Source organism: Pygocentrus nattereri, unplaced genomic scaffold (assembly GCF_015220715.1).
Source record: "Pygocentrus nattereri isolate fPygNat1 unplaced genomic scaffold, fPygNat1.pri scaffold_74_arrow_ctg1, whole genome shotgun sequence".
NCBI lineage: Eukaryota > Metazoa > Chordata > Actinopteri > Characiformes > Serrasalmidae > Pygocentrus > Pygocentrus nattereri.
In genome coordinates this window covers 50,001-71,725 of record NW_023618305.1, presented here as the reverse complement: position 1 = coordinate 71,725, position 21,725 = coordinate 50,001, and the positions used below count along the sequence as shown (strand labels likewise).

General features: G+C 42.4%; 2 protein-coding genes across 3 annotated transcripts in view; both read right to left on the bottom strand.

Annotated features, from left to right (window-relative positions):
* Positions 1-12,680: 12,680 nt before the first annotated feature.
* Positions 12,681-20,951, bottom strand: LOC108415488 (cation channel sperm-associated protein 1-like). 2 transcript variants are annotated; one of them, XM_037536627.1, is made up of 9 exons: positions 20,844-20,951; positions 20,551-20,711; positions 19,826-20,060; positions 19,476-19,539; positions 19,123-19,195; positions 18,991-19,042; positions 18,478-18,551; positions 18,260-18,374; positions 12,681-12,981 (listed from the first exon to the last, which is right to left on the bottom strand). In XM_037536627.1, the coding sequence occupies exons 1-7, from the start codon at positions 20,911-20,913 to the stop codon at positions 18,499-18,501; spliced, it is 708 nt and encodes a 235-aa protein (XP_037392524.1). In that variant the 5' UTR covers positions 20,914-20,951; the 3' UTR covers positions 12,681-12,981; positions 18,260-18,374; positions 18,478-18,498. The 2 variants fall into 2 exon arrangements, with proteins under 2 accessions (XP_037392524.1, XP_037392523.1); XM_037536626.1 differs by lacking the exon at positions 12,681-12,981 and adding an exon at positions 17,440-18,063.
* Positions 20,952-21,008: 57 nt separating this feature from the next.
* Positions 21,009-21,725, bottom strand: part of LOC108415612 (cation channel sperm-associated protein subunit gamma-like) — a 2,390-nt gene continuing 1,673 nt past the window's right edge. Inside the window, exons 5-7 of the mRNA XM_037536625.1 lie at positions 21,467-21,578; positions 21,162-21,359; positions 21,009-21,049 (exon numbers count right to left, since the gene is read on the bottom strand). Coding sequence (XP_037392522.1) covers positions 21,009-21,049; positions 21,162-21,359; positions 21,467-21,578 — 351 coding nt within the window. The remainder of the gene's footprint in view (positions 21,050-21,161; positions 21,360-21,466; positions 21,579-21,725) is intronic.

Sequence of the window (21,725 nt, the reverse complement as noted above, 5' to 3'; positions counted from 1 at the left end):
CAAAATCTGTAAATGTTGTAGTTTTTCATATCAAGTACATCTTAAGCATACAGGTGATAAGATTTGTGTATGAAATTTGCAGTTTATTAACAATGTACAAAATGTACAACATAATAAATGTAAAAACACAGACGCATGCAAATACCCACACAATTTGTTTAGAACAAAATGATCAATGGTGCCATCTCGGCATGAACATAGTACAGAGCTTATCAAGCTCATCACGGGGTCAGTTGCATCTCTTGGCTCTGGATCATCTTCACCCTGGTCTGAGGCAGAGGTCTCTGTGTCCCCCCTCAATGAAGCTACACTGTAAAAGAATATTTAAAAACTAAATGAATATTCAGCCATCATTTTAAAAACACATGTTATCAGTAACCAACATTGTGAAGATTCAGTAAAATGAATTAGTAAACTAGGGATGGGACTGCCTCTGTAATGACTCTGACCTGGTGATGGCCCGCTGGGTTGTATCTTCATCATCACCATCATCAAAATTATTTGTATAGCGCTTTTTACAACGGATGTTGTCACAAAGCAGCTTTACAGAATTTCAGAAAAGAAAAAGTTTCAAGATTAAACTAAGGCCTCAATCATTATAAACATTTACAGTGAAACACAAACCTGACCAACGACAGTAACAATGACAAAGTGTCCTGAGTGTCACTCAGATCTGTTTCTTTGGTTTTAAATGTCTAAATGTAAAGCAGCTCTAATCTTTTAGTGCCTTAGTTCCACAAACTGGTTTCTGCAGCAGTTCAATACTGTGCTCTCTAAATTGTACTTAAAGCAGTTTGAAACTCTAAAATCTTACATGTATGTGTTTGTCTGGATTCATGATGGAGAACTTCCTGATCATCTCAGAACAGTAAAACGATCATAAGACGTCAAGAACATCAGCCTGAATACAACAGCCTGATCCAGTGCACCTGCTTTATGCACACTCAGCAGTTACACACTGCGTCTACACTGAATGTGTAGCGAGTGAAGAGTGAGAGCAGCTGAATAACAAACTCTTCAGTGGAGCAATAAATCATTTCAAAGTGAAGAACAGTAAATTCTCAAAGACACTCAGTTCATTAAGGGCAGCATAATTAGCTCACTAACGGGACCAGTACCGTCTCTACACACAGTGTATGAGGTTGTAGGATAGAAGTCTCACACTGCAGGGCTCTAGAGTGCGACCTAATTTCTCAATGGTGCGACTAAGGAAAATCTGAGGTCGCCCCGGTGCGCCCAGCCGTTCGAGGGAAGAAAGAAGTCTCCCTGTGGTTCAACAACAAACACACGTATCTATATGTGGTACTTAGCACACATTTAAAGGTAACACTCTACATAAACTGCAGGTTTTTTAACAGGTTAAATCTCTTTATTCAAAAGTACTGCCAACATTAAAACTATGAGGCTGAATTCAGCTTATTCATCAGACACTACTTGAGGAGAAACACATGCAGAAACTGGTGAGCCCACAGATGTTGTGGATGTTGACCAGTTGGATGCAGGAGTTGAGGTTTGAAATGTAACATTTTCAATTACTTCTTTCATCTTTGCAACTACCACTGGAAGCTCTGTTCAGAAAATGAATAATGAAGAAAAAATAATTATAAGACGAGTGTAAAAACTTTAAGTCTTATGACTGCATGTTGAGACACATTCCAGACATCACAATAATCATTTGAAAAGAAAAAATATATATAATCAGGGTGTCTACAGGGTCTACTAGGTTTCAGTAAGCTATATATAAGACATTTTAAGATTTTTTTATTGCCACAACCAATTAAACTTATGAGCCTTTTTAGTAAAAAAATGTCTTTACTATTCAATGACCAAAGGAAACCTGCTAGTTTATATAAGACATTTAACAAAATCAAATTCTGACCAGTATGTCTGAATCTGTAAATTAAATTTCAAAAGAGAAATGTTCAAATGCTAAGGCAAGTGAGTACAGCTGGATTTTTTATGAAGCCTATAAGTCCTTAAAGTACTAGTTCACTCAAAACACTACTAAGTAGTGGGGGCAGTCGTGGACTGGAGTTTAGGGAACTGGCCCTTTGACCAGAAGGTTGCTGGTTTGATCCCCAGTGCCAACAGTCCACGACTGAAGTGCCCTTGAGCAAAACACCTAACCCCCAATTGCTTGTTTCACTTCACAAATGGGTTAAATGCGGAGGTGAAATTTCCCCATTTGTGGGATTAATAAGTGTCACTTAACTTAATCCTCCATTACTGGTGCTCTGCTGGCTTGGTAAATGCAGGTAGTGAGTTAAGGGCGTTTCTACATGAAAGAGCACGTCACCAAAGTAGTCAAAGTTCATCCTCTAACCAGCATGAATGTGTTTTCCGAATTTAAAGGCAATCGTTAAAATAGATTTTGAGATATGCTGTCCTGAACTTAAGTGTTGATGGACAGATGGACCAACCGAAACTGCCCATCTTAAACTCTGCTTTCCAGTGAGGTGTGTGTGTGTGGTTATTTATTTCACTTTCTTGTACTGAAATTTATCAGTCCAGATAATTTCAGTGTGATTTGGTAAGGGCTAGATATTTATGTAACATTCATTGCCTGCTGCCACCCAAATACAATGGATACCATGGAATGACAAAAGCCAACACTGGTCAACTATCTCTCCTTCGCTTGTATTCTTTGGTTGCTGCTAAGTTTTTCAAATATATTTTTGATGTTATCTCCACATACCCATATTAGCCTAAGGTTTTAATTGCTTAAAAGTCATAAAATTACCTCTCATGGCATCTAATATCTCTTTAATACTGCCTTCTTTCAGCCTCTTGTTCTCTCTTTTAAGCTCCTTTATTTTCTGCTGTGCCTTACTCCAGTTCCTGGGCAGCAGGTCCTCATCTGATGACTCCTCCTTTTCAGTATTTGACTATACCAAAACACAATGATCAGAAAAAATGTAGCCAGAATAGGAAAACCAAACACTAGGTCTAGAGAGCGCCTTTTGTAATTTGAAGCAGAAGCTTAAATTTGTGGCACTATAGCACTGACTGGAAAACACAACAAGAAGTATCCTTGTTGAAATGTCCTACCTTAGCACACATTTAAAGGTAACACTCTACATAAACTGCAGGTTTTTTAACAGGTTAAATCTCTTTATTCAAAAGTACTGCCAACATTAAAACTATGAGGCTGAATTCAGCTTATTCATCAGCTTCTTGTTAGAATTTTCCCATTTTACCTTAAATAGTGCAGCAATTACTGTTGGAATGCTTCAGGGTTGGGGTTAGAGAACGCTTCATGTCAGCACCATTCAGGGTGATACAAGAAAACTCTGGAACGCCAGGTTGGTTACAATTTGCAGCCTCACTGCTAGGGGTACAACCTACTCCTTTAAACTCAAAATAACATTAAAATTGTAAAAATAACTGTAAAATTTGTAAATATTCAAAATAATTTACCTCTAAAGATGCTTGCTTTGCCATCAACTCCTTCTTCAGGCCTTCAATTATTCGGTCTGATGCTTCTTTTGGGGTACAGGTTGCCTTTTTGCTCTTTTGCTGTCAAAATGATAATTACTTTTTTTAATAGCAGGTATGTGCAATAGTAGTGATTCTAATAACTATTTAGCTATCAACTGGACCACAGATAGTTCTGACCTACCCATAAATTACCAAAAAAAAAAAAAAAATTTAAGTTTGACAACTGCGCAATCCTGGGACGCTGCCAATTATTTTATTTAACTATCCACTTTCTGTTCCCCAGTAATACCTGAATACTTAGTACATTCCTATCCATCAGACTCACAGAGACTCAACAAAAGGCCATTACATAGCATGTGTCAAAATTTACCGCTGTGATAATGAGACAAAAATATTGTTCAATGTCCAATACAGGATTTACAAAAACAATAAGACCTTTTTTTTAAAATATTAATTTATTTAATACAACCTAGGGATTACCTAAGTAAAGATTCTTGGGCCAAAACATGAAAATGAGGAGACACTCCACCAAGTTCTCAAATGGGAACCACAACAGCCATCGTGGTGTTGTGATGGTTCAAAACCTTAAGGTTTAAAAGGTTTTGATGATGCACCCCATCTATTAATTTCAGATAATCAAGGTTTGCAAATGTGTCTTTGTCAGAAATGTTGAAATACTTCCATACCACTGACATGATGGCTAGGATTATGATGAGCAATTAAAATCAAACATTAGAACATCTACAAACTATTATAGCTCTCATAATGCATCTATCACAGAGTAATCATATCTGAAAATACATGAAAGACAACAGAGAAATGCAAGCCCTTCAATTCATTGTTCTGATGACAACTGATTTCTTTATTGAAAAACTGTCAACAGTGACTTCCTTTTCAAGATGTTTGACAGTGATTACATTTAATGATGCACAATTCTCTCCTACTCTTAAGAGAAATTAAGGTACAAGTTGTTGCAAATATGGACTAATACAAATTTTCTTGTGAACGCAACAGAAAGGAAGGTTTTGCTTTTCAGTTTTCCACACATCAATAAATAATGAGAAAGTAATGTGTCACGCCTGTATTGTCATTTCTGCTAGAATAATTTAAGAGGTGACACACAATCCTCTGCATACTGTTCTTTAACTGTGTAAATGTAATTACCTGTTTTGTTGGCCTTTCATCCTTATCTTCCATGTCCTTCATCCACCTACTGTTTGGCTTGGTCTTCCTCTTGAGTGTTTGGTTCCAGATGCCTACACCCTTTATGAATTCCTCCCTCTTCTGGCAGAGGTCACTGTTGTTGTCTATGTGAAAAATTTGTGCACAATGACCAAATTAAAATGCTGACTGGGTCTTAGGGTATATGTTCCTATGAGCTCTCCCTAACAGACAGCTTGTTGATATCATAAGACATGACACTCAAGCCAAAGCCTTGTTTTTTCATGCACTGGTCTATTTTGAGATTTTGTTTTTTTTGGCTTCTATAACATGTAAATAACTAATAATAATGTTTGTTTATTTTACACTTTGTTTATTTAAGTCTGTACATTTCAATTACAATGCATCCTAAAAGATCGTTTTCTCAAAATGAGCTTTTCCCTCTTACACTGAGCCAGAAACCTCCACATCAGTAGGTTAGCACCCGCATACACCGAGTCTTCCCGTTTCATTCCTACCTTTTATTCCTTCATATATACTGAAGCTTTTTAAAGAAGGGTTTACTCGTATATCATCTATAGTCTCGTTTATATAACATTTTATTCCTAAAAACACGGTGAAAATGGATTTTTATGGCTGCTGTTATTTTCTGACGTGCTAATACTCAAAATCACCTCTGTAAAAACCTGTGGTTGTGTAGTTATATATATATTTAAGACATATACATCTTTATACACTCATTGAGACAAATTTGGATATTCGACTTTGAAGAAAAACACGTTTATTTCAGGTGTGTACCTCGTTAGTTGGCGCTAACTTGGCTAGCTAGCGTTAGCTGGCTTAACCTAGCTGTCTGAAGAGTTGCTGCGAACAGTCGACAAGACTGACCACAGAAGAGGTCAGAACTAGAAGCTAGCTGGCATAAGATCTAAAAGACCTGCTGTGCATGAAATTTATTGAATCCAGTGAGGAAGCTGGGAATGTTAACTAGTTAGGTTAGCTAGCTAATGTAGTGAAACTGTTAAGATGCATTGTGCACTAAGCACTATGTGTCTAGACTAGCTTGCTAGCTAACTAAATTAGCTAGCTACTGTCTTCCACATAGTTTAGCTAAGTTAATGTTAGCTGGTTAGTAAATATGATCGCAAGCATAACAAATTGGGGATAAAAAAAAACCTCGATACGTAACTTCTATTGTGAACATATGTCTGATAATTTGCCCATCCAAACTAAAATGCAAATCCGGAGACTAAACCGAGGCCAGTGAGCAGCGTTTCAAAAACGGGTTCAGAAACTCCGGAGTTCATACGGCACGTGCCAGGCGAAGACGAAGCTCGCCAAGCGATGCGTTTTAAAACTAAAACGCACTAATGTCGACATAGCCAAAGTCATTAGCTATTTAACCTATACTTACTCACCACTAATCATTAAAACCTTTGCAGGAAAAAAGGCTGGACCATCTTTCTTCTTTCTGCCTTTATCCCAATTCACATTTATCCATCCATCTTCATCATCGAGTCTCGGGCACTGTGTGATCATCTTTGAAGACGCATACTCCTGGTCTTCAGCACTCATCCAAGCAGTTTTTCCGACTTCCACGGTCTTGTCCTTAAAATAATATATGGCAAATGCCATTGTGATAGATCAATATTGTCACTGACAAATTTTAGCTTTCTTTGTTATTCGTACATGTAAACCGGTGATCTTCTAATCCGCCAAAGATGCTTAACGGTCAAAGGCGAAACGCGCACGTGCACGTTTCAAATGGCCTGCGAGAGAGGCGTGACCGCGTCGAAAGGATTCGGAAAGACCGTAGACCACTCCAAAGGCTGCTCTCGGTCCCATTCGTCCTTCATAGCAGGTGGGTGCAACGTGCGAAATAATGGCAAGACGTTCAGGACCTTACAAAAGATACTTGGAAAGTGACACAGAAAGAATTCCAAGGAGAACCAAGTTCAGATGGAATGCGAAAGTAAGTAACTTTGGTAAAACTTAGGATGCAAACTAATAACTGTTCACTACACCAAGACTTAAGACTACTTTTATTTCTGTTCAAAGTCAGATTAACACAGAAAACTGTAACTTAACGTTAGACATATTGTGATACTTAATGTGAGGCCTGGGCCTCATAGAGAGCATTATTTATCTTATTACAACAGTAAATTATTCATGTTCTTTAATGCTGTCTTTTTTTTCTTTTTTTTTTTGCCTTGGCGACGACTGAAGCCGCAGATCGCTTGGCCTGTCGATACCTGCCAGCTGCCTCTGGTGTCCCACAGGCCAACCATGCCCGGTAGGACTCCTTCTTCAGCTTGACGGCATCTCTCCCCTGGGGTGTCCACCACCGGGTTCGAGGATTACCGCCCCGACAGGCACCAACTACCTTACGGCCACAGCTACAGTCAGCCGGTTCAACAATGGAAGAACGGAACATGGCCCATTCTGAGTCAATGTCCCCACCTCCCCCGATATCTGGTCAAAGTTCTGATGGAGGTGTGAGTTGAAGATCAATCTGACAGGTTCTTCTGCCAGACGTTCCCAGCAAACCCTCACTATACGTTTGGGCTTGCCTGGTCTGACCAGCATCTTCCTCCACCACCTGATCCAACTCACCACCAGGTGGTGATCAGTTGACAGCTCAGCTCCTCTCTTTACCCGAGTGTCCAAAACACATGGCCGCAAGTCCGATGACACGACTACAAAGTCAATCATTGATCTGCGGCCTAGAGTGTCCTGGTGCCATGTGCACTTATGGACATCCTTGTGTTCAAACATGGTGTTCGTGATGGACAAACTGTGGTTTGCACAGAAGTCCAAAAACTGAACACCACTCGGGTTCAGATCAGAGAGGCCATTCCTCCCAATCACACCCCTCCATGTCTCACTGTCATTGCGCACGTGAGCGTTGAAGTCCCCCAGTAGGACAATAGAGTCTCCAGGAGGAGCACTTTCAAGCACCCTTCCCAAGGACTCTAAGAAGGCTGGGTGCATAAGCACAGACAGCAGTCAGGACCCGTTCCCCAACCCGAAGGCGTAGGGAAGCTACCCTCTCGTCTACCGGAGAAAACCCCAACATACAGGCACCGAGTTGAGGGGCTATGAGAAAGCCCACACCTGCCGCCGCCTCTCACCATGGGCAACTCCAGAAAAGAGTAAAGTCCAGCCCCTCTCAAGGAGATTGGACCCAGAGCCCAAGCTGTGTGTTGAGGTGAGCCCAACTATATCTAGCCAGTATCTCTCAACCTCGCGCACCAACTCAGGCTCCTTCCCCGCCAGTGAGGTAACGTTCCAAGTTCCAAAAGCCAGTTTCAGCAACCGAGGATCAGAACGCCAAGGCCCACGCCTTCGGACACTGCCCGATCCACAATGCACCGAACCCCTACTACTGCCCCTCCCATTGGTGGTGAGAGGGGGGACTCATGTAGCTCCTTCGGGCTGGGCCCGGCCGGGCACCATGAGTAAATGCCCGGCCAACAGACGCTCGCTGGCGAGCCCCTCCCCCAGGCCTGGCTCCAGGGTGGGGCCCCGGTAACCCTGTTCCGGGCAGGGTACACAAGTCCTGTTTTTGTGTTTTCATAGGGGTTATTATGGATCACACTTTGTCTGACCTGTCACCTAGGACCAGTTTGCAATGGGAGACCCTACCAGGAGCTTTTGCTCCAGACAACATAGCTCCTAGGATCATTCAAGCATGCAAACCCCTCCACCACGATAAGGTGGTGATCCATGGAGAGGTGCATACATACATACATACATATATACATACATATATAAATACATACATACACACACATATATATATACATACATATATATACATACATACATATATATATATATATATATATATATATATATATATATATATATATATATATATATATACATATGTGTCTCTAAGTCAGTGGGTAAGATTGAGATTCATCAGTATAAACATTGTGATTTTATGTGTGTACAACTATTCAAAGCTGTGTGTGCTAGTCGTGTACATGGCTGTTGTTTTTGAGTAAAGAATTAGTTAAAGTCGCCTCTGCCTAAACATTTGGTGAAGCTCTGGTAGTGTCATGTTTTTATTCATAGTAACAAAATGAAATGATTATCATTCATTTTAATGAAATAAACAGTTACACCATATAGAGTTTAGCATCACTCAAACAAACGAGATTTTATTCTACAATCCAAATCAGTTAAAAGTCTGAAATGTGACTTTGACTTTGAACTAATTTGGTAGAATGATCAGCAGAACAGATTCAGATTAGATTCTGATATCAGACATTTACTAAACATGCACTCCAGACGCTCCAGGCGGCCCGCAAACTCGCCAGTGTGGATGGTGAGGCTGGCCTGACTGTAGAGAGACATTCAGAGAGAATCCAGCAAAATACAGACAAACTCAAACTCAGTTCTGTCTCTAAATTTACAGGCTGCTTCAGAGTTTCAACTTACATTTAATTCATACAGTCGTATGAAAAAGATTTTAAAAGTCCATCTCCGTGTACAGTGGCTTTTGGGCGGAGGGTCTCCAGCTTCACAGTAGCCCCTCATTAATTCCATCTCTTGTGAGCTCTGAGCACAGACCTTAGCGTCTGTCGGTACTCGTTGCCCACGTTGGTCACTCAGACTGATGACCCAGCTGCAGCTTCAGACATGTGCAGTTCATTTGTGCAGCATGTTTAAAAAAAAGGTTTTAAAACTGAAGAAAAAATGTTGCAAATACTCAAATAAATACTCAAATTTTTCAAAAATTTGTAATTTTTAATTTTTAATTCATCACATTAAACACCTTAGTTTTACAGGTTCAATTTTTTTTTAAATGGCTGTCCATATAGCTAATATTGACTTGTAAATGATTAACTAACAATCTGGTCAACATAATGTTCTTTATTTGAAGCACAATTCTACAAGAAAGGTAACTTACTGAAAACGTGTTGGTGCTTAAAGTGCTTCACTGAGCTGAAATTTGAACTTAACTATCTCAAGATAAATGAACATCTCATGGCTCAATGTCTTATGGACTATCCTCCATTGCAGTCATATGCCCCTCAGATGGCCAACTCCTGTAGTTTGGCCTTCTTGATCTTTGGCCTTGGCTAAACCAGCTTGCCACACTCTCTCTAGCATCAAAATCTTCCAGACTTGGCCCCTCTACACTGATTCTTATCAGATCTTCCACTGTGTCTGAATGAAGGGATGCTCTAGCGTCTGATTTGATCCTCTTCTGTGCAGAGAACCCTCTTTCACAAACTGCAGCTGAGACAAGGAGGACCAGCATAATGTGTACAAGGTGCAGGATGTTCTGGGAAAGAAAATGACATTCAAGAGATTTATTCAAGCAGTGTGTGTTAGATAGCAAAACTGACACAGTCTTAAGAGAGAACATTAACAAAAACTGACCTTGTACTCTGAGCAGTAGGGCTCTCTGGTCAACATGACCTCCCAAAGGCTGAGGTAGGTCTTGTCTTTGAACATCCTGGCAATTAACAGCTTCAAGCCTACAAACTCTACTTAAGTTCAGTGTTTACACCATTTCTGAAAATGATGTGGATTACACAGCTAATCAGTGTTTACATGTTTACATGAACAAAATATCTACCACCAGCACACATAATATTGTAGTAATCCACCAGCTACCTTCTCAGGACTGTGGAGGAGTGCTCCAAGAGAAATGCAAGGTCATCAGCACCATGGTCCTCTAAGTCCTCTTGGTTCTCTGGCCAGCTATCATGATTGAAAATGTTGAAGCATTTGACAGCCTTGGTTGTGTCAGACTCAAAAGCACTCTCCCCTATTGTACAATCCCAATTCCAGTGAAGTTGGGACGTTGTGTAAAACATAAATAAAAACAGAATACGATGATTTGCAAATCCTTTTCAACCTATTGAATACACTACAAAGAGTGGGAACTGAGGACACTAACTGTTGAAGCTTTGAAGGTGGAATTCTTTCCCATTCCTGCTTGATGTACAGCTTCAGTTGCTCAGCAGCCCGGGGTCTCCATTGTCATATTTTGCACTTCATAATGTGCCACACATATTCAATGGGAGACAGGTCTGGACTGCAGGCAGGCCAGTCTAGTACCCGTACTCTTTTACTATGAAGCCACGCTGTTGTAACACGTGCAGAATGTGGCTTGGCATCGTCTTGCTGAAATAAGCAGGACGTCCCTAAAAAAGACGTTGCTTGGTCCCAGTTGCACATTGAGAAACGTTGTTCTTAAACTGTTGGACTATTTGCTCACGCAGTTGTTCACAAAGTCGTGAACCTCGCCTCGTCCTTGCTTGTGAATGACTGAGCCTTTCAGGGATGCTCCCTTTATACCCAGTCATGACACTCTTCCAACACCTGCTTCCAATTAACCTGTTCCACTGTGGAATGTTCCAAACAGGTGTTTTTTGAGCATTCCTCAACTTTGAGTCCCAGCTTCTTTGGAATGTGTTGCAGGCATCGAATTCAAAATGAGTGAATATTTGCAAAAAACTATAAAGTTTATCCGTTTGCACATTAAATATCTAGTCTTCGTAGTGTATTCAATTGAATATAGATTTAAAAGGATTTGCAAATCATCATATTCTGCTTTTATTTATGTTTTAAACAACGTCCCAACTTCATTGGAATTGGGGTTGTAAGAACAAATACATTTTAGTAAATGAGTAACAATATTTCTCATCTACGTGCGTTTAGAAGACACTTGCCTAGGAGGCTACTGAATCTTGCTTTCAGATGTTTTACAGTGGATTTGATTGCAGCATTCATTGCTTTTTTTAGTTTAGTGGCAGCAGCACCATCTCCTGCCAGCTTTGATGCCTCTTCTCTGAGTGTTATTGTTTGTGTGTTGCATAAACCATAAATAGAGATTGTGAGTTAAATATCAGAAATATTTGTACAAATAGACTGTTCTCTGTTTGAATGGGAGACAGAACCATACAGATACCTGGGATTTGTAGATTGCCATTTCCCCCTCTTCCTGCTGCTGCCTCCTCTGCAGCCTCATGTCAACCAAGAACTCTGACAGTCTTCCACCAGGCTTGGGTCTCGCAACCATTGCCTCTGTGCTCACCAGCAATTTTTCAAGGCCGCAAACTGCCTGTTTAGATATAACAGTGCAGTATTATTAACACAGCTGAAGATGACCACAAACACAATTCAAATGTACACATCCCACTTCATCTCCCTTACCTGTGGTAGGATGATCTCATTCCTCTGAAGTAGACTTAGGTAGGCTAAACTTACTAATGCCACTAAAAGTGGCATCTTTAATTGATTTCTTAACCTGTATCATACAACAATTAGTCACATAGAACATTGATAAAAAAATCCTAATCCTAATCAATAACAATGGTGTAAGTGGCTCTAATGAAAGGAATATTCTGAAAGAATGCACTGGCCTTTGTAGCTCGGCCTGCAACGTCTGCATTGGCCGAGGAGCCTGCCAAATGGTCCATATGGTAGTACACAGCAGTGAACTGTCCTGGTTGAAGAAAGTTCTCCAGGGCTCTTGAAATATGTGGGAGCCACCTTGCCCCCTTCACCCCACTGAGCATCAGCACATTTACCCCCAGGTCAGCCCCAGTGACCCTGAGCTCTCTCATTGATTTTGGGCTGAAATGGTAAGTCTTCCAAATTAAATGTAGACGGTCATACAATTGCCCCATCATTGGATTGTCCCTCTGCACTGACAACATTGCCAATTCCAATCTGAAAATGTAGATACAATTTTTAAATGTAGATACATCTTCTCTATAAAAGAAAATAACCCACAGTGACTTTAGGGTGTCAGTCATACCTTATCGTCTAGTCTTACCTGTGAGGCATACAGTGGAAAGGCACAATGTGGTCACCTGCCTCTTGCTGCAGAAGGGCTATGACACCCCCCTGCTGCCCAAATTAACAGCAGCACCATCAGCACCCAGAGCAATGATCTTCTCCAGCCAGTTACTGCACTGGTCCCCAAGAGCAGCAAATGCTTTCTTTGAGGCAGCATCAATTCCTAATTAAACAAATAAAAAAGATAATACCATTAACTTCCCAGATCAATAGTTTATAATGCAATCAACTTTTCAATTTAGATTTTTTATATTTATTTTTTAATTTTCAATGGTAAGAATATTATATATGGTTAATGCAGTAACGAGACGGTAGGCTTATGATTGACATAGGCTAAAAGACATGACATGGCTTACCTTGGGCATGGGCATGCTCGACCTCAGCATGTCTGATCAGTATATTCACCGGTCTTCCTCTCCGAAAGATACGACAGTACACAACGCGCGTTCCTTTGTGCCGATATCTGTGTCTCCGTCGATCAGGAATACCATGTACGTGCTGTTCACAATTTGCACAGACGTCTTTTTATTTCAATCTATCTGCGATGACTCCTATAAACTGGGTGCACACGACATCATTGCAGTACATTAGGTTTACGTTCAAGCCATTTTTCTTCTGAAGAATAATTTCGGACTTGAACTTAGTGAAGGGAAGTTCTTCTGTTGCGATATTGTAGGCACTGTTAAACTTGATTATCGTCTTGGCCTCGTCTGATGAGCTGTTTGCTGCTGCCTGCCGCTGAAAGGCAGTGGGGAGAGGGGACACTTGGGCAGTGCATTTATCGCGGCATGTCATGTGTTTTATAGATGCATTGTGCTTTTTCAGCGTTTCAATTTGAAATGTATTAGAACCAGTCAGAAATGCACTATTGCCAGCCATGGTCTTCCCACACTCTTTACAGTAAATGCAGTGCATTATATTATCGGCTTTACTGAATCTTAGCCAGGGAAACTGGTCAAGCCTCTCTCTTTGAAATGTGTACACTTTCCCCCTTTTAATTTCAGGGGGCTCTGGCTCGGAGTCGATTGTATGTGGCTCATTATCTGATGCCGTCTCTGGACCAGGGCTTGACATAACCTAGGAGGTTGGTGGCTCCGTGTCAGAGCATTGGTTATGATTTTCGGACGGATCAGGCCTTAACTTAACATTCTTAATGAAAAAGCTGTCAATCGTTCTTTTCATCTTCTCTCATCATCTGCGGCTACATCCACTCTTCATCTGACGGGCCTAGGCTACTCAGCTCCATCTGTCTGACTGCAGCACACTCATTTTCAAACGTACACACGCGTACAGGAATATGTGGACCACGGCCAGTCGGGTCCTGCCCTTCACTATCTCTGATTGGTTTAGACCCCGATATGGGCCTAATGTGTGTCTGTTGTTGAACCACAGGGAGACTTTCAGAGTGGCGGAGACTTCTTACTTCCCTCGAACGGCTGGGTGCACCGGGGCGACCTCAGATTTTCCTTAGTCGCACCATTGAGAAATTAGGTCGCACTCTAGAGCCCTGCAGTGTGAGACTTCTATCCTACAACCTCATACACTGTGTGTAGAGACTGGTCCCGTTAGTGAGCTAATTATGCTGCCCTTAATGAACTGAGTGTCTTTGAGAATTTACTGTTCTTCACTTTGAAATGATTCATTGCTCCACTGAAGAGTTTGTTATTCAGCTGCTCTCACTCTTCACTCGCTACACATTCAGTGTAGATGTCACAAGTGACAGGCGAATTGTCAAAAAAAAAAAAAAAAAGAAAAGAAAAGGGCGATGTCTGTTTAAAGGGGACTTTTGGTTTGCCGAAACTGCCCGGAGAGTGATTAGTGGGACCAAAACAAGCGACAGCTGTGATCGCTCTAATTTCGACGACTGCACAGCCTCATTTAAGGGAGATGGAGACTCAACTAGAGAGCAGAGGGCGAGCGAAGAGAAGAACGTGGGACAAGGCATGCTAGATCTGGACACTGAAAGAGAAGAGTGACGTTACTGACTGGACAAATTTACTGTGCTGCTCGGGCCGGGAGTGGAGCGAAGCGAGGGACTCCCGATTTGATCTGTTGGCCGGGAAGGTGGATTTGGTTCTTTTTGAATCTGCGTGGCGCTGCAGGCAGGTGTGGAGGGAACCCGAGAGACCCGACGTTCGTGGCATTATCTGAAGCCGTGTGGAGAGAAGGAAGGTAGTGACGCCGACCGGATCCCCGATGGACTGTGGACTGCTTCCTCCCCATTCTTTTTTAAACCAATATTCGGGGTCTGAACGGGAGTTGTTTTTTAAATCTGTGGTTTATGGTGTTTTTAAATAAAGACTGTACACTCTATCCTCTACCGAGTAATTACTGTCAACTTCACTGATCCCCAAGGTGTATACAAATTTATTTTAATTGGAAAAAGGGTTTTGTTGCCCATTCTTTTAAATTCGGCCGTGACATAGACGCAGTGTGTAACTGCTGAGTGTGCATAAAGCAGGTGCTCTGGATCAGGCTGTTGTATTCAGGCTGATGTTCTTGACGTCTTATGATCGTTTTACTGTTCTGAGATGATCAGGAAGTTTGTCTGGATTCTCCATCATGAATCCAGACAAACACATACATGTAAGATTTTAGAGTTTCAAACTGCTTTAAGTACAATTTAGAGAGCACAGTATTGAACTGCTGCAGAAACCAGTTTGTGGAACTAAGGCACTAAAAGATTAGAGCTGCTTTACATTTAGACATTTAAAACCAAAGAAACAGATCTGAGTGACACTCAGGACACTTTGTCATTGTTACTGTCGTTGGTCAGGTTTGTGTTTCACTGTAAATGTTTATAATGATTGAGGCCTTAGTTTAATTTAGCTCTTCTCAGCTTTACTGTGCTTTACTGTGGAAGTGTCTTAATACAGGACACATATTTTGGTCATATTTAACTGTTTATTTGTTTATTTAAAGATTAAGAAATGTCCCTATTTACAGTGACTTGAATGACCTGTTCTTGTTGTTATGCTGCACATCTTACTGTAAATATAAATACACTGTTGAAAAACAATCATGTTTACTGTGATTTCACCAATGCTGAGTTTCCTTTAGTGTAGAGCTGACTTTATAGAGCAGAAAAACATTTTCAACTTTCAATGGGAGTCGACATCAAAAGATTTTATTTCACGTAATTCTGGTAGTTTCTATTGGTCCATTCATTATGAATGTGAAGCACAGCTGCAGCCATCAAATGATGTAGTAAAGTAAAGCCCTACAAACATGGAGATGCATGTTTTTCTTTGGACAATGACAGTATGTAAGCTCCAAGGTGTTCTGTTTTTATATCTGGTTCATAACAGTTATTTCTTTCTTTTTTCCAGAAATTTCTTCAGAATCAAACCAGGGAATCAAACCAGGGAGAGGATCAAGCGCAGGCAGAGACAAAGTAATAAGCAAGAGAACCGGGCAGAGAGTTAAAAAAAAAAGGCTTTGACCTTCAATCCACACGTTTGTTCCCTGATGAAGAAGTTACATAATTTACATAATCAGACTTCATCTGAGATACCTGTTGCTGCTCTTTTAGTCACTTTAAATAGTTCCACTACATTCATAGAGTATTTACTACCCTCTCTTATTTACCCTGTGCTTTCACAGTCTTCTTTTTATGTAGTCGCCTCTTCTTTGTGTTTACACAGGCTCAGAGAACGCACTGCCCAGCTGGCCGATGTTCTCACGCACATGTTCAACATCACTCTGAGCACTGCAGTCGTTCCAACGTGCTTCACCATCATCATCATCCTCCCTGTGCCGAAGAAGTCTCCAGTGTCCTGCCTCAATGACTACCGTCCCGTTGCACTCACTCCCATCATGAAGTGCTTCGAGAGGCTTGTCATGAGGCACATTAAAGACCAGCTTCCTCCCTCACTGGACCCAATGCAATTTGCATATCACCCCAACTGCTCAACAGACAACGCCATCTCCACCACACTCCACCTGGCTCTCACCCACCTGGACAATGAGGACACCTACGTCAGAATGCGGTTCATAGACTTCAGTTCAGTGTTCAACACCATCATTCCTCAGCAGCTGATTGGAAAACTGAGCCTGCTGGGCCTGAACGCCTCCCTCTGTAACTGGATCCTGGATTTCCTATTTGAGAGACCTCAGCTAGTCAGGATAGGAAATACCATCTCCAGCACCACCACACTGAGCACCGGTGTCCCTCAGGGCTGTGTGCTCAGTCCACTGCTGTTCATTCCACTGACTCACAACTGAACGGCAAAGTGCAGCTCAAACCACATCATCAAGTTCGCTGATGACACGACTGTGGTGGGTCTGACCAGTGAGAACGACAAGTCAGCATACAGAGAGGAGGTGCAGCAGCTAACGGACTGGTGCGGAGCCAACAAGCTGTCTCTGAATGTGGACAAAACTAAGGAGATGGTTGTTGACTTCCGAAGAGTGCGAGGTGACCACCCCCTACTGAACATCACTGGCTCTGCTGTGGACATCGTCAGGAGCACCAAGTTCCACATCACAGAGAACCTCACCTGGTCCCTCAACACCAACTCCATAGCCTAGAGAGCCCAGCAGCACCTCTACTTCCTGCAGAGACTGAAGCAGGCTCATCTCCCCCTCCTATCCTCACCGTGTTCTACAGTGGGACTGTGGAGAGCAACCTGAGCAGCTGCATCATGGTTTGGGAATTGCACCGCCTCAGACCGCAAAACCCTACAGCGTATAGTGAGGACAGCTGAGAAGATCATTGGGGTCTCACTCCCCTCCATCATGGACATCTACACCACACGTTGTATCCGGAAAGCCACTAGCACTGTGGACGACCCCGTCCATCCCTCACACGGACTTTTCTCACTGCTGCCGTCTGGCAGAAGGTACCGGAGCATCCGTACCACCACTGCCAGACTCTGCAACAGCTTTATTCCTCAAGCAATCAGGTTCTTAAACTCACAAGGACTGAACCCCCACCCCCCCTTACACACACTCCACACACACACAACTCTTTTGATGCTCTACCTGCACTATCTGGAACATTGCTGCCACACTGTGTTCACACTGTTTACTCAGGTTTTTCTACCTCAGTAACTGCTGTGTTTATGTCTGGCATCACTCACTGCGTGACTCACAGATCACAGCGTGTTAAATATGTCTGCACCTTATTCCACGTCCCTAACTCACGCTCAGAACCAAGTGCTGTGTCGGCGCTGCCCTGTCTGGTCTGTTTACTCTGTCTAACGTCTGTTTCATTTATCGTATTCATTTTGTTGTTTCTAGTCAAATTTGCACACCAACGTCTCCATGTTCCATTTTGTGCTGCTTATTCTGTTCCATGTTGCACTGTGATGTTCCTTGGAGGAACGTAATCTCATTCCACCGTGTACTTGTACATAGATGGAATGACAGTAAAAGCCTCTTGACTTGACTTGAAATTCCAGCCCTGATTCCTCGTGTCTGCATGCGTGGACGTGTTCACTGAAGTCGAGTTTAGTATAAAGACCAACATGCCGCCACTCACTGCTGAGCATGAATCACATTGCTGTCTTCTGCTTTCAGACTTTATTAAAGTGTGGATGTTGTGGATGTTGCTCTGAGCTGGAATGGGCTGGTGGAAGCTGGAGGTCTGCACATCTGATGTTACTCAATGCCGACACTTCGGGTCTCCTCATCCTGGTCCTGAAACATCAATAACTGTGTCAGTAAGTTCTGTGTGAGCAGTAAAGGCCAGTCCAGCTCATATCCAACTGAATGTTTGTGTGCTAAAGCTGCAGACTGAACTGGACGTTAAATAACTTTAACAGTGTTTAACACCAGCAACTAATCTTTCTGGTAGTCGGGCTGATCATCATCTGTATGTAGAACAGCTCCTCACCGTAAAGAAGGTTTCCACAAGCTTGTCCAGCAAACAGGCCTGCGATCTGTACCGCTGCATGTGATGGTCCATGGCGGCCAGTAGCTGCAGATGCCTGTTGATCAATTCGATCTTTCTACAAACGTAAACAATAAAAACCGTTTAGAGATTCTTATCAAGTCTACACTGTTCCTACATAATAAGTCACATAAAAGTATCTGTGAGGCCATCTCTCTCACCTTTTGCTGTGTTTGCTGTCACTAGAATGTCTGACAGCCTTCCTCCTGTATCTCAGTCTGGCTCATCTCCAGGTCTGGTGAAGTGAGAGAGATCCAAACAACAAATACAGAATGTGTAAATTCAAGAAGAGGCTGTTTAAAAGATCACAGATCTGAGGTTCGCTCCACACGCTGCAGTACTGACGGTTCATTCATATGCTTTCCACTATCTGGAGATACATTAACTATCTGTTTTAAAGGCTTTGCTCCATAGACTGTTCTCACTTCCTGTCATACTGGGTTCTGCTCCAGCTATATTTGGTCACTGATGCCAAAGATCAAGACACGCTGGAGACGGCTATATGAAAAAATGCCTGCTGTTGGACGACCACAAAACTGAACATATGAAGTCGAACCAAGTGGACACTTGCAAAAAGATGTTCTCCAGGTTATCATTGAAGGCTCAGGGTACAGATTAACAGATGTTTTATATGGAGATGTTCTGTATTGTGAAGTGTTCTGTTACATACTCACCTTTTACTGCCTTCTCACCGGACTGAGTTTCACCTTCTTTCACATCTGGGGACTAAAATAAGAGCTCAGTTAGATACAGAAACATCACACATGCTGGATTATTCTCCACTGCAGGCGTTTAACTCTCTCTACCTTTTGACTCTTGCAGTGCCTCTTTCTGCGGATGGTCAGCTGGAAGTTGTCCACTAGCACTGCGATGAAGAGACTAGGAAGACAAAAGGTTAAGAACAAGTGATTAGATTAGATGAAGTCAGCATTCACTACCTAGAGGCAGGTGTCTGAAAGATGTTTTGCTGCCCATATGAGGGTCTTCAGTTCAACTGAGTGGTGGGATGAGCATCAAAATGCCTCTAAGATTAAGGCACAAGTCCAGCTGCCTTGATGTGCTTCTACTACACTATTCAAAGACTGTGAGAACGAGCATGTGCTGTGGTTCACAGAACAGAGACTGATGTAAAACTGGGATGTCATTCCAGGAAACTTACTTCAAAAATGTGAAGAGCTCCACCAAGATGTACAGAGACAGGAAGTAAATGATGTGAGGTGCTCCTGTTGGTCAGGAAAAACATGGAGAAGAAAAAAAAGATCAGATTTCCAGCTGGACAGAAAATCCCAGTTACCAGAAAAAGAAAATACTCAGCTACTTTCCGTCTTTAAACAGGCATCTGTCTGAATGTGGTCATTCGGCTGAAATAAGATTGTTTGGCTATTTTCAAACGCCAAACAAAGATTTTGCTCAAACTGGCTAAATTCACAAGTTTCAATGAAAGCAATGGCTTTCATTAGTTTACTCTTCACATGATATGTTGATACCCAAAAAGAGGCGACCCCTTACCGTTATCTCTGCTGGTCATATAGATCAGGGACCAGTCATCCAGCGTAAGGGTTTGAAAGAGGGTGAAGATGGTCCTGAATATGTTTCCGAAGTGTTCCGGGTCTGACTCATTAAACATCTCCCGGAATATCACGGCAAAAATAAACAGGAACAGGAACATGAGGACGATGATGGAGCTCATGGACCGGACGACTGAAGGCAGGTTAAAAGGATGGCCTGGAGACCCTTGAAGAAGCTAGCAGAAAAAAAGAGAGTCCTCGAGTTGTTATTATATATTAAAAAAACATGGACACATGCAAGTCCGGTCCTTAAGACCGGTCCGCTTTCACAAATATAAACGCCAATCAGAGCCGTACAGATGCAGCACCATATTTAAAATCCATTACATGTGATGTTCACACAGCACATCGTCCTTCTTTACAGCTGTGGGGTTTCCACCTCTCTTCTTTTGTTGTTTTGGCTACATAAAAATTACAAAAGAGGTTTGAGATTCTTTGAGAGCGGCCCAATCAGCTGTGCTTGTCTGCATGTCTTTCAAACCTTAAAATCCCAAACAAATCTTTGAAGAACAGTCCAAAACCATTCCTAGCTCCAAGCATGCAGACAGCAGGCCTGAGATTTTATGGTGCTGCCCCATACGATCAGCTGCTTGGCCCCAGAGAGTCTTGCTGCAGTCTCAGTGAGACCGTTTCACATCAGTGCAAGGGGTGTGTAGTTTTCCTTACCGGATGGCTTTGAGTAGACGTAAAGCTCTGAACACTCGGGCTCCTTTCAAAGTCTTGAGCACCCGGGGCGAGAGTGGAGGCCTGTCTACTGCTAAAGCCTCCTGCAGACTGCACCAGTGACAGCGTGAAGTCCACCAGACACATGAGCACAATGAAGAAGTCTGAGAGAAACAGGAAAACGAGCTGTTAAACCTGTTCTGGCATTCTAACATATAAACATGAGCGTAAATACGCAGGACGTGGCTGATCATAAGACCATGTTGACTGCTCTCATCATCGGTTTGTCAGCTCACCCAAATCATTCCAGGGGTTCCTGAAGTATGTCCGTCCCCGCACCTGGATCTTAAAGACAGCCTCCATCATAAAGAATACCAGCAAGCAGCTGTCCACTGCTGAGAGACACCAACCTAGTACAACAAAATAAAACAAGGAGCAACCTCAGTGGAAGAAGGCAGGGCTCACTGTATCGTTAGTTCCACGTCATAACGGAGTCTTGGAGCTGGACTCAGTCAGGATCATGGGTATGAGCATGTGTGTGTATCAGGATGAAGTTATGTTGTGTGTGTGTATGTCACAGAGTGACCATGAGTGCTGGAAAGGATATGACGTACTTGTCCTGACATTGACGCCCGGGAAGGTCTGGGCCATCAGCGTGCTCGTATCGAGCAGCACCACCAGCATCATGAAATGATCCAGCATGGGTTTCTGAATGATACGGAAGATGATGTGGTCCAGCTGCAGAAAGCAGGAACGCAGCGTCCACCCAACCTTCACTACCACATCACGAGCCTTCAACTGCTTATGACCCTCTACACAGAGAGAGAGAGAGAGAGAGAGAGAGAGAAAGAGAGAGAGAGAGAGTGAGAGAGTCAGTATATTTACGTGTTTCTGAACGATGCTTGGGTCTGTCAGTTACCTTGCTCGTCGAGGCCGTCCCGTTTCTTGGTGTGAAGAGACTTTCGTCTCAGCCTCCAGCAGGTATGACCAGCAGTACATATCAGGATGATGTGAACAGCTGTCATGGTCATCTGGAAACACAGAGACAGTCTTAAAGAGTTTTGTCTGTGAGGCACTCAGTACCTGTTACTGACTGTGCTAACGCTGATCCTGAATTCACAGATCTGACTTACTGAAGACACAATAGCACTGCCACATATTAGTAAAGCACTGAAATG

Bases quoted from the DNA above. Each gene is read 5' to 3' on its own strand.
- LOC108415488 (XM_037536627.1), bottom strand. From the start codon at position 20,913: ATGATGGAGGCTGTCTTTAAGATCCAGGTGCGGGGACGGACATACTTC. The intron at 19,540-19,825 runs GTAAGGGGTCGC...CCTGACCAACAG, and splicing joins TATGACCAGCAGAGATAACG to GAGCACCTCACATCATTTAC. The intron at 19,043-19,122 runs GTAGAGAGAGTT...CTCTTATTTTAG, and splicing joins GGCACTGCAAGAGTCAAAAG to TCCCCAGATGTGAAAGAAGG.